The 13,673-nt window shown below is 39.2% G+C and overlaps 1 protein-coding gene across 3 annotated transcripts in view; it reads left to right on the top strand.

The window, feature by feature from the left end:
* Positions 1–13,673, top strand: part of dym (dymeclin) — a 247,668-nt gene that overhangs the window by 168,136 nt on the left and 65,859 nt on the right. For all 3 annotated transcript variants that reach the window (XM_078419291.1, XM_078419432.1, XM_078419366.1), the window contains one exon: positions 3,385–3,490. In XM_078419291.1, the coding sequence (XP_078275417.1) occupies positions 3,385–3,490 (106 nt within the window). The remainder of the gene's footprint in view (positions 1–3,384; positions 3,491–13,673) is intronic.

Below are 13,673 nucleotides of genomic sequence, written 5' to 3'. Positions count from 1 at the left end.
ACTGACCCGCTGAGTTCTCCAGCACTTTGTGTTTTGCTCAAGATTCCAGCAACTGCACCCTTTGTCCTATGACAACCCTTTTGATTTTTATAGGAGAGGTGGGAGGATAGGGGGGGGGGGGGGGGGGGAGTTGATTGGCTGATGGGTGGACAAAGGCAAAAAATGAAAGGGATGGTCTATAGACGTGTATAAAATCATGAGGTGAATAAATAGGATGAAGGCACAGAGTTTTTTATTCAGTTTAGGGGAATCAAGAACCAGAGGATATTGGTTTCAGGTGGGAGGAAATTCATAGGATCCTGTGGGACAACTTTTTCAGAGGGTGGCAGGTGTGCGATATGCTAGAAGTGGGAGTTGAAGTAGGTACTAATATCAGCATTTAAATAACACTTGGACAGGTACGTGGATAGGAAAGGTTTAGAGGGATATGGGCCAAATAAAGGCAGATGTGACTATCTTTGATGGGGCATCTAAGATGTGGAACTATAAGCATTTATTGGCATAACTGGAAGCTTGGGCTGTTTTTAAATTTGTGTTCACGTTTACTGCATATGAAAAATATGTTGGAATTTAATGGAATCCTTTTTTGCACTTACAAACTCAGTATATATCTTGATTGTGTTAGCTGCTAATCAGTTATATTTCATGGATAGCAACAGCTATTGAGTAAATTACCCAAGGGAACATCAGTTGGTTATGTTTGAAAGGGTGTCATAGTTATCACTGATTCTATCAACCTACATATATTTGCACAGATCTTTTTTGAGCAAGTATTACTAATAATGGTGAGGATTGGAAACACTTAATGATTTTTCACTTTATTTTTCTGATGTAAATCATGTATTGGAGTCTGCTACATTCATGGTTATGGTTGCACATACAAGTTTATCTTAGATTTAAACTTTACTTTAGACTTTAGAGACACACTGTGGAAACAGGATCTTTAGCAATCACCCCGTATACTAACACTATCCTACACACGAGGGACAATTTACCATTTTACCGAAGCTAACCTACAAACCTATACATCTTTAAAGTGTGCGAGGAAACAGGAGCACCCGGAGAAAACCCGTGCGGTCACCGGGAGAATGTGCAAACTCTGTACAGACAGCACCCATAGCCAGATCGAACCCAGTTCTCTGGTGCTGTAAGAATCATTACAATTTTAGATGATCTATATCTTTGGGCACCTAGAATTAGTTACTTCAGTTTGAAAAAAGCCTACTGGCACTCAATACCTACAATTTGAGAACATTTCAGCCAGTTGGGAAGGTTGCCAGCGACTATTGAAAAACTTCTTCAGCAGGAAATAATCCCTTCCCTGTCAATTCAGTCCCTTCCCTGTCAATTCAGTCAATAGCCACATTCAGTCTGCAGAATCAGAAGGTCGTGCTCCATGCTAAATTGATCTTTTGCTGTGTAATTGAGAAATACAAAATTGCTAACAATACTGTCATTTGGCACGTTAAACTAAGGGTCTACATCTTTGCTGTATGGACCAGACTGTGTTGCAAAGTTATTATCCCAGAGCCATGGGAATGGATTGAGGGCAGAGCTTTAGGAAGAAACTGGAATGGTCATCTGGTGGCAACCTTAAATAACACAGATTTTTTTTTGTGTTGTTTTAAATATATATATTTTTATTGGAAAGCAGGGTCTTTCATCATCAAAATCATTCCATTGGCAGAATTTTTTATCATATGTTCCCTTCTGAAGTGGTTTGCAACAGGAAGAAAAGTAAGGTATCGGAAGAAATGTTGTGACTTCAAATAGGAAATTGTAGCTCACTTCATCCACAAAATTGCTTTTATGATGTCTGGAGCTGACATTTTCAGTATCGCTTACAGTTCCTGTGCCAAATATGCCTGTTCTTCTTGCAAACTTAAATCAACAGAACCACACTTTTTGTAAAGGTTTTTTGGAAAGTTGCTGTGTTTGTTAATCAGGTCGCAAAGAAGACAGTTTGTTAAATCTGAAATCATTGTGAGACCAAATTTTGTCTATTTTGCTTTTGTTAAATTTAGAGAACATGAATTCACAATGTGATTTTGGTGTCCTCAAATTGTCAGATGTCTCATTGTCATATAACTAATAATTGAGGCAGCATTCTGGTAAACCTCTTCTGCACCCTCTCCAAGGCCTCCACATCCTTCCTATCATGGTGCGACCAGAACTGCATATAATTCTCTAAATGCGGTGTAACTGAAGTCCTATAAAGATGCAAAATGACTTCCTGACTCTTATGCTCAATGCCCTGACCAATGAAGGCAAGCATATCATGTTTTGTACCTTCTATGGTTCTTCTAACCTTCTGTTTTTTCCATATTTCCAAGGTCTGGAATAGATATGTCTTTTTTTTTTCATGTTAGTTGTGAATCATTTTGAGGGATGCGCCAAAACTCCGTAAAGGCACATACTCCTGAGGTTTGGCTCTTTTCCAATTACATATTTTTTCAGAGTCTTGACAATGAGCATTGGAGAGTTGTTTTATCATAAAAGATGCACTGCAAGTCAATCTGCACTTCGACATAATCCACATACATATTACACGTCTTGAATGGAAATGCTGAAAAAGTCTCTTCTCTTGCCTGCAGCATGGTAGTAACCGCTACAATGCCATGCTGAAGTTAGCAGTTGGGGTACAGATGGCCAAAGTGAACTAGGAATGCAGCAACTGATCCTGCTTCTTTCTTGATCTACACGGGTAGATGTTTTGCGGGTTAAATGTTTATTCAGTAAGCAATCAAAAGGTCACGATAGTCACCTACTTTTTTCCCACACGATAGTGTTTGGGAATGAAAGCTGACTGAATAGGCGGTTTTGATGCTTTTGATGTCTTCGAATTGACAACAAAAATAATTCCTGGGTGGCATGTAAATAACTTGAAACAAAAAGAGAATTCTGTTTTATGGGTCTACATGTGTGGTAAAAATGAGAATAATATCAGGTCAAAAATTAGGATCAGGAGGAAATAATTACATATCAGTATACTTTTTATAGATTCAATATCGGCTCTGTAATTCCCAAGAAAAGGGATAATGCAGCTTTACAAGGTGCTAATTTCATTATTCTTTAGAAACTTGGCTTGAGGTTGACTTTACTTGGGTTATGGGAAATACATATTTTCTCTGAGATTTTACTGCACATGCCTTTCCAATTTTAATTTAAAAAGCTACCTTAATTTTTAAATGTTAAGCTTAGAAAATAACCACGAAGGAAAAAAAGCTTGCACATAAAATATTCTCATTACTAAAGTGGTTTAGATATCTGCTTATTAAATAGTGACATTGTTAATAATAGTTTGAAATGAAAATATGATACATTGCTCTATAATTTATGGAGTGGGTATTTGAAATTATTTTTTATTTTTTCTCTTTTTTTCAGCCTGTTTGCTCTACTTTCGAAGAAGCACAACAAAGTTCTAGAACAGGCCACACAATCATTAAGTTGTTCTGTCAACGCAGAAGAGAATTCCCCAGTACCCGATCACGTAAGTCTTGATAACAGAACTTCACAAATCAAAGTTGTCATATATGGTATGGTGTTGAACTTGTTCTCACAAAAGAGCAGCAAGCTAGACAACAGTAACTCCACATGTATCATTGAATTTATAGAAAACTCATCTAATATTGCAGTTTCAAGACAAATAAAATGCAGCTTGTGCACACTGCATGTACTGTGCACAATTAATGGAAGGCATGAATGTATGAGGAAATAGATAGTGTACCAATCAAGCATACGCCATTGTCCTAGATGACGTCAAGCTCCTTAAGTGTTGTTGAAGCTCTATATTTTTTGGAAATACCAGGAGGTGAGACATGTGACAGTTGATGCACACGTTTGGAAATGTTCTTGAAGCCAGTGTATCTATCAACTGATGCAGTTGAATTTCTGGTCAGTGGTCATCTTCCAGATGTTGTAAAATAATTGGCATTGGTATTACCATTGGATGCAATAATAAACCCGGTTAAACCCTCTCACTTTTGTGGAGTGAATGTTACTTCCAATTTATCAGTCTATACTTAAATGTGTCTGGATCTTGCAATTATGGACAGTTTTGTTTTTGGAGGAGTTGTGAATAGAATTGAATTGTGCATTCACAAGTGAACATTTCCATTTCTGACCTTGTGATGGAGAATCATTGAAGTAACTGAAGATTGTTGGCTCTAGGGCACTGCCCTGATAATAGCGTTAGGAGTGTTCGCGTATATTTTTATGTCTTGTACAGGGTCCAGGCACTGACAATAAACATTGCTGAGCTACTCCCTGTGGGTTCTTTGCTTATCTCTACAAGCTGGCAATGGAGTCTCCTTTGTTAATTTTCTAATCTAGATGCCTACCCTAGAAACAGGATGATCAGTTGTACAACTGCAACATTGTGTCCCAACCCTTATACTCACTGCCCTCGCTATGAAGTCAAGCTCACCAAGTACCTTCGCTAACCTAGCCACCTGAAGCACCACTTTCAATGAGCTATGGAGCTGCACCACATTTGGTGCATACTTTTTTTTTGCTGAAAGGTTGCATTACGTGCCATATTAAGAATTTTGATGTAAAATTCTGAATTTTGGACATCAAAATTATGAATTTGTAAAATCAAATGTTGGGAGGTCTGTACACTGACATTTCTGAGTTCCTTGCCCTTTATATATCCTACTAGAATTAGACTTCTCAAACTTCCATCACCAAACCCATCTTCATCTAACCATATCAGAGCTTTTCTGCATTGTGTGCTTATCTACCTTGCAGTTGAACATATTCATGCTGAAAACCTCAGCTGTTCTTTGTAGTAACCCATTTTACAATATATGATTAAAAAAAAGGCTGGAGTAACTCAGCAAGTCAGAAGAACGGACTTGCATTCAGTCTCAACCTGAAATCTCCTGAACCTGTTCTCCAGAGATGCTGCCTGACAGGCTGAGTTACTTCAACATCTTGTTTCCTTGCTTCTATGCTTTTACAATATATCATCCTTTAAATGAAAAAGTTTCTCCTGAATTCTCTATTAGCTATCTGAAATAACTGGAGGTAGACACAAAATGCTGGAGCAACTCAGCAGTTAGGGCAGCATCTCAGGAGAGAAGGAATGGGTGACTTTTCGGGTCGAGACCCTTCTTCAGACTGATGTAAGGGGAGGGGGCAGGACAAAGATAGGATGTATTAGGAAACAGAAAGACAGTGGGAGAACTGGAAAGTGGGAGGGGAAAGAGAGGGACAGAGGAACTATCTGAAGTTAGGGAAGTCAATGTTCATACCGCTGGGCTGTAAGCTGCCCAAGCGAAATATGAGATGCTGTTCCTTCAATTTGCGGTGGGCCTCCATAGTGAGGCCCAATGGAGGAGGCCCATGGAGAAAGGTCAGACTGGGAGTGGGAGGGGGAGTTGAAGTACTGAGCCACCGGGAGATCAGGTGGGTTAAGGCGGACTGAGCGAAGGTGTTGAGCGAAACGATCGCCGAGCTTGCGTTTGGTCTCGCTGATGTAGAGAAGTTGACATCTGGAACAGCGGATACAATAGATGAGGTTGGAGGAGGTGCAGGTGAACCTCTGCCTCACATGGAAAGACTGTTTGGGTCCTTGGCGGCAGTCGAGGGGGGAGGTAAAGGGACAGGTGTTGCATCTCCTGGATATCTGGATATACGGGAATATAATAGGATAATGTTTGATATATTAAACCAGTAATCGGGGTGTAAATCAGAGTCAGAATGTAAACTTCTGGTTCAGACGCACAAGTATAAATCCGAGCATGGTGGGTGGGAACTTTAAATTTAAGGCACTGAAATGTTTTAAACTGCGATAGTTGCAATACATTAAGCCAGTGGTTTTACGGCACTGTAAAAATCCGCCAGCACAATTGTCATCAGGTAGTGCCTTACCTCAAAGATCCAGTGACTAAGGTTTAATCCTGAGCTCCATCCCTGTGCCTGTGGAGTATGTATATTCTGCCTGTGACTGCATTGATTTCCTCCCATATCCCAAAGATGTGCTGGTTGGTAGATTAATTGATTTACGTCATTTACCCCATTAGAGAAATCAGGGTTGGCTTGATAGGTATGTGAGAAAGAATAAGTTACAAGCAAATGAGTGGAGGAGTGACATTGGTCTGGGAGCTGACAAGGATTTAATACATTCCATATCATAAGAAAGTACTTACTGATATTGTGGTTTGAACTATGTATCACTCGAGACACATCTTTATGGTTGAGTCTAACTGCCTCCTCAACCTTAGCATTGAACGGACAGCAAATGCATTTCCAAATATATCCACATCCTGAGAAAGAATAAAAGAAACAGTCATGCACGTGGAAACATGACCTTTGACCTAATTTTCCCATGCCAAGCAACATGCCCCCATCTACACTAGTAACACACCCACCTGTGTTTGGCCCATTATCCTTCTAAACCTTTCCTAACCACGTACCTGTCCAAATGTCTTTTAAACATTGTGATAATACCTGCCCAACTACCCCCTCTGGCACCTCGTTCCATACATCGACTACTCTTTGTGTAAAAAAAAGTTGCCCCAAGGTTCCGATTAAATCTTTCCCCCTTCACCTTAAGCCTGTGCCCCCTGCTTCTTGGTGCCCCTACTGTGGGTAAAAGACTCTGTGCATTTACCCTATCTATTCCTCTCGTGATATTCCTCTCCTGATCTTGTACAAATCAATGAGATTACCCCTCATCCTCTTGTGCTCCATGGAATAGAGTCCTAGCGTGTTCAACCTCTGCCTATAGTTCAGGCCCTTGAGTCCTGGCAACATCCTCGTAAATCTTCTCTGCACTCTTTCCAGCTTAACATCATCTTTCCTATAATAGAGTGACCAAAACTGAACACAATACTCCAAATGTGGCCTCCTGTAACATAACCACCCAACTTCCATACTCAGTACTCTGACTGATGAAGGCCAATGTGCTGAAAGCCTTTTTGACCACCCTATCTACCTGTGACGCCACCTTTAAAAAACTAAATACCTGCACTCTTAGATCCCTCTGCTCTACAACACTCCACAGAGCCCTGCCATTCATGAGGTAGGTCCTGCCTTGATTAGACTTCCCAAACTGCAACACCTCGCATGTCTCTGTATTAAACTCCATCAACTATTCCTCAGCCTATATGCTCAACCGATCAACATCCTGCTGTAATTTTTGATAGCCATCTCTCTATCTACAAAACCACCCACTTTAGTGTCAAATGTTAGTGTTTTGGATTTATAACCTCTCGATTTTGTCTTTCCCACAAGTGGAAACTTTTTCTTCGTGCCTAGTCTCTCAAACCTTTTCATTATCCGAACAACATCTGTCATGCTCTACATGAAATAAATCTTCGCATCCTTTCAGTGTAAATCTGTTTGTAATTTAACTAAGATTAATGGCTTCACTCTTCAAGTAGGGGATGGAACGTCAAACAGCTGCAGTGCAGATTACTGTTCTAAAGGTGCAAGTGTCCGGGCACAAAACTGGAACAGACAGCAGTAGTTGTAGAATTTTTGACCTCTGCTGCCAGAGTTGACGTGGGTAGGCTTTTCCCTTTGAGAGTGGGGAAGATTCCAACAAGGGGACATAGCTTCAGAATTGAGGGACAAAAGTTTAGGGGTAACATGAGGGGTAACTTCTTTACTCAGAGGGTGGTGGCTGTATGGAATGGGCTTCCGGTGGAAGTGGTGGAGGCAGGCTCGATTTTATTATTTAAGAGTAAATTGGATAGGTATATGGATAAGAGGGGATTAGAGGGTTATGGTCTGAGTGCAGGTAGATGAGACTAGGTCAGGGAGAGTGGTCGGCGTGGACTGGTAGGGCCGAACGGGCCTGTTTCCGTGCTGTAGTTGTTATATGGTTATATGGTTATATGATAAAGATGTAACGAGGATGAAAAAAAACATTAAGTGCTAGAGTAGCTCATTGGGTCAGATAGCAGATAGGCGACGTTTTGGGTCAGGACACTTCTGCGGACTGATTATACTTCGGGGTGAAAGGTAAAAATGATGTGGGGGGGGCAAGACAAAGGCTGGCAAATGATACAAGTGAGGGGGAGTTTTGATTGGCAGATGGGTGGACAAAGGCGAGATATTAAAAGAAGACAAAAGGGTGACCGATAAGAGAAGAGAAGAGAAGCGAAATGTAATGCCAGAGGGAGGGGTATAGGTGGGAGGGGACGAGCAGATGGAGGGGATAGTGGGGACAGGATAGTGGGAGAAATGGATGTGCATCAGGTTGGGTTTACGTTTGGTCAAGGATGAAAAAGTATCTATAATTAGAATATGAAAATGAAATAATCAGAATCTTATTTAACATAGCATTGAAATTTGAAGATGAAATTGAAAATATTGTTTTGTATATAGCTTCAATAGTGTATCAAACTTTGAGCTTTGGCCTTGTGTTCTAGAAACATAGAAAATAGGTGCAGGAGGAGGCCATTTGGCCCTTCTGGCCAGCACTACCATTCATTGTGATCATGGCTGATCATCTACAATCAGTAACCTGTGCCTGCCTTCTCCCCATATCCCTTCATTCCACTAGCCCCTAGAGCTCTATCTAAGTATTTTAAAAATTCATCCAGTGAATTGGCCTCCACTGCCTTCTGTGGCAGAGAATTCCACAAATTCACAACTCTCTGGGTGAAAAAGTTTCTTCTCACCTCAATTATAAATGGCCTCCCTTTTATTCTTAGAATGTGTCCCCTGGTTCTGGACTCCCCCAACATTGGGAACATTTTTTCCTGCATCTAGCTTGTCTAGTCCTTTTATGATTTTTAATTTTAATTTTTCTAAATTTTTGGTTCTGCAAAATGTGCTAGACCCCAGCAGAGAAAATGTCTATTTTCAATGGCTAATAATATCTATATAATACAAAAGTCTGCCAATAGTTGGGCCTGGGCAGAAGCAAAAAAATGTTTGGAAGTAGATATGTTAATGACATCTTTCAGCATTGTAAAATGCAGTAAACATTAATACGGTTTACACCCAATGTGTTTCAAATCAAGTTTAAAATCGTGTTTAAAAGGATCTATGACTAGAAGTGCAGATCAGTGCTACAGGTTGAAACACTTTAGTCCAACATTCTGTGGTCCCGTGGTTGACATGTTTTGAAACTGCTGTCACTTGTTTACAGGGAAGCTCCTGTACTGTCCCAAGCTGCCAAATTAGTATTTATTTATTTTCCGTTTTAAACTTTATTGCGTACACTTTTTCAACATCATTAAATATAAATTAAAGTACAGTACAGCATTTGATGAAGATCTTGAAAAAGGATCCTGACCTGAACGTTGTCCATCCATTCCCCCTCCACAGGTGCTGCCTGACTGACCCACTGCAGTTTGGTCTTTGCTTAAGATTCTATCATCTGCAGTGTCTTGTCAGCCTAGGGGTTAACGTTTACCTGGAAGGTTTTCAACAATTTCTGCGGTCCAGCATGTTTTATGGTCCAGCACCAGTCATATCCCAAGGGTGTCAGACTAGAGGATGTCAACCTGTAGTTTGCTTGTATGAATGTGTACTTGCTGACAGTATTTATACTTTATGAGCTTAATTCAATTTATACATTACCAATATAGAACGCAAATTGGTCTTTCTCTCTTATCAAACGATACATTAAATTTCCTTATACCATTGTTAGTGTTTGCTTTACACTTTTACTGGACTGTGCAAATCTATAAATATAAACAAAACAGTTAGTTTTATCATGCCTTTAGTCCTTATGTTTGAATTAGATTTTGATTCTCTCCTCGTTCTGCTATATTCGAGTGGTGGGATAGAATCCCATAATACTAAGCATCTTCCAGCAAGTGAACATTGGTCTATTCAGCCATTGAAGGGAATCGTGGATAAAATTAACCTCATGTAATTTACATTCTGAAATTATTGATCAAAGATTAGGAATAAGTGTTTTGGTAGATGTATTCATTTACACTAAAATAGGCTACAATTGTTCTACATTTTCAAAGTTTTGTATGTTGCAATTTTTAAAAGCTGGTTATCAAGGTGACCACTCCAAACTAATTGGTTGAAACTTTATCATGAGCAAAGTAAATTTCAGAAAGCAATATTTTTCATGCTCTGCCCATCACATCCATCCAACTATTTTTAACCAAATACTGAAAAATTATATATTACATTCTGGCATGGGCTGATAAGTGGTGAGTGACATTTGTACCAAATAGGAGCCAGAATGCCTGTCTCCAACAAGCAGAATCTTTAATCACCTATTTAGCAGTGTTATCATCGTAGAGTTGCCCTTACTCCGCTTCTTGGGGACACTATTAGCCAAAATTACCATGAAGGATCTTGATTCGAAATGTCACCCGTTCCTTCTCTCTAGAGATGCTGAGTTACTCCAGCATTTTATGTCTATCTTCCATTGAAACCACTTTCCGGTTTCCTTTCAGATTATATGCTCCTCCTCATACATGGACTCACTCTGGCAATGGAGGAGGCCTAGGACAGAAAAATCAGTATGGGAAGGGGAAGGGGAGTTTAAATAGTTAGTAACCGGAAACTCCAGCAGGCCATGGCGGACAGGACACAGGTCGTCTAGTCTTGCTGGGTCTCACTGATGTAAAGGAGGCCTCATCTGGGGCACCAAATGAAGTAGATGAGATTGAAAGAGGTTCCTTTCCATCAACAGATGTTGCCTGCGGATTTTATTCAAGTAACAAAAAGAGGTTTGCTTCAGCTTCTTTAAAAAAAATCTATTTAAAATCAAATTTCATAATGTAATCTTTTAAAATTACTGTCTATTGTTTTGAAACCTTTTAAACAGACCTCTTGATATATTTTCGTTACCCTTAATCACTTTGTTTTGTTTTAATAGTTCCACCAAATCCAAGTTAGCTTTTGATGTTTGATAAAACTCCATTGTCAGAGAAAACTGTTTTGTACAAATATATTTGTCAGGCTTATCACTTTCAGTGGTTCAATTGTTTTGAAATCCATTAACTCAAACCCTCCATGATCAGAATCGGTACTATGTTTGTCTTTTCTGAAAAAAACATTTGAAACTGAATTATCATTTACTGCCATTTATGCGGCTCCAAAATGGGTGTGCTGATTGTCTGTCTGAATTGTGCTCAGGTTCAACCAGCTAGGACCCCAAGATCCATTTTAACTACTGTACTGATTAAATTATTAAAATCTTTGTTAAAAATATTAAGATCTTAATTGCCGGATCAGAATCCTTGAACTCACTAGTAACGACAATCCGCAAGTGAAAAAGAAACAAAGGGTGTCAGATCAGATAGGAAAAAAAAATTACAATATATTAGTGAAATAATAAAATAAAATAAAATAAAACCCACAACTTTAAAAACTGGCTGTTGAATGTGCTTTATACATGCCTCTCCAATTCTTTATCTCTTCCACTGCAGTCCAAAAATAAAAATTGTGATAAAATAAATTTAGAAATGATAATAAATCTCCAAATCATGATTCCAATTAGAGCACAATAATGGGGTATATGCAAATTCCATTTTTACAAGCATGTGCAATAATAATTTGCAGACAATTATTCAAAATGAAATTTAGTATGGAGAGACAACGAGAAAGACTCACAGTGAAGTTGGGTAGCACTGATTTATTATTATTTTGGGGTAATTCAGAGCGAGGCTGAATGAATTAATTGAGCTGAATTGGATGTGTGCTATGCTTGGAATGAAACAGTTTAACAGTCAGGTAAAGCCACTCTTCATTTAATGCACGCAGTGCCCTCCATAATGTTTGGAACAAAGACCCATCAATTCCTTCTCCTCCATACTTTACTCTTGCCATCACTCTGATATAAGTTAATCTTTGTCTCATCTATCCACAAGACCTTTTTCCAGAACTGCGGTTGCTCTTTTAAGTACTTCTTGGCAAACTATAACCTGGCCATCCTATTTTTGCGGTTAACCAGTGGTTTGTTTCTTGCAGTGTAGCCTCTGTATTTCTGTTCATGAAATCTTCTGCAACCAGACAAATCCACACCTGACTCCTGAAGAGTGTATCGAATTTGTCGGACAGGTGTTTGGGGATTTTTCTTTATTATAGAGAGAATTTTCTGTCATCGGCTGTGGAGGTCATCCTTGGCCTGCCAGTCCCTTTGCGATTAGTAAGCTCGCTAGTGCTCTCTTTCTTCTTAATGATGTTCCAAACAGTTGATTTTGGTAAGCCTGTGGTTTGGCTGATGTCTCTCACAGTTTTATTCTTGTTTCTCAGTCTCATAATGGCTTCTTTGACTTTCATTGGCACAACTTTGGTTTTCATGTTGATAAACAATAATAAAAGTTTCCAAAGATGATGGAAAGACTGGAGGAAATACTAGGTGCTGAGAGCTCTCTTATACCTGCATTAAGGAGGCATTTAAACACACCTGAGCAATTACCCTGCCCTGAAATGGGGGGACTATGTATAAACACAGCTGTAATTTCTACATGGTGAAACCAAAATGTATAAAAATACCCTTTATGAAAAACTGCCAATGTGCACTTTAACCACATGTGATTTTTTTTTCTATTACAAATCTTAAATTGTGGAGTACAGAGGCAAATAAATAAATGATGGGTCTTTGTTCCAAACATTATGGAGGGCACTGTATCTAGGACCAGAAGTTTCAGGTGAGGAGTAAGGAGTTTAGACAGGATTTGAGGAAGATCCTTTTTTACCCAGACAAAGCTTGTGGATGAGCACTTGAATTACCAAGTTGTACAAAATTATGAGGCAAAATGTAGTTGGTCAAAATCTTTTTCACGTGGTGGGATATCAAAAACAAAAGGGCATGGATTTAATGTGAGAAGAACAGAATGTGAAAGGAAAGTTTGCTTTTAACCAAATGCACTTGATATCTGGAATGTGCTAAAAGACACTTGAATGGACATGGCATAGACGGATATGGATCTAATGTAGACATATGGGATAATATAGATGGGCATATCAGCCAGTGTGAATGTTGTAGACTGAATGACCCGTTTCTCTGCTGTACAAGTCTATGATTCTAAGGCATAATAGACCACAGACTAAATGTTGATAAATGAGATTAGTACAATTAGGTGGGTACTTGATGGTCAGCATAGTTGACTGAAAGACCATTTACTGAGCTGTATGACTCTGTGACTGTATTAATCGTAGCAGCATAGCCAAACCCCCTGCTTGCCATATGGGTCAGTAGGACTTCATCATATAGCTCTTGTACACCATGTAGCACATGATGTATGGAATTGTGACATTCGTTCAGAAAGGCCAAGAATGTGGATATGAAGAAGGGTCCTGAACCAAAATATTGCCTATCCGTGTTCTCCAGAGCTGCTAGCTGACCCGCTGAGTTACTCCAGCACTATATTTTTTGCTCAAGATTCCAGCATCTGCATTTCCTTGTGCCTACTAATCAAACAGCTGGGTTTTGTAGGTGGTAATAGAATTGAGAACATCCCCTATATTTTGAGGAGGAAAAAGCCAATAATTCATGCGACTGTGTTCCATTCTTTGTGGTTGGAGAAATTACTATAATGAGTCGCATCTGATGGTAGGGGCTGTCCTTCGAGCTCGACAGTGTATATGGGCAGAAATTTGAGTTCAGGGAAAAACACATGTGAGTACTGTATCTATAAAGGTAAAATTAAGACTAATCTTTGAAAATTTATCAGTTCATAGATGAAATTGTAAATTAATATTCTGCCGACTGTTTCTTGAAGCTCTTTAATGTTACGTAA

This window comes from Rhinoraja longicauda, chromosome 1 (assembly GCF_053455715.1).
Source record: "Rhinoraja longicauda isolate Sanriku21f chromosome 1, sRhiLon1.1, whole genome shotgun sequence".
In the NCBI taxonomy this organism is placed as follows: Eukaryota; Metazoa; Chordata; class Chondrichthyes; order Rajiformes; family Arhynchobatidae; genus Rhinoraja; species Rhinoraja longicauda.
The sequence above is the reverse complement of the archived record's forward strand: the minus strand, read 5'-3'. Positions and strand labels throughout refer to the sequence as shown.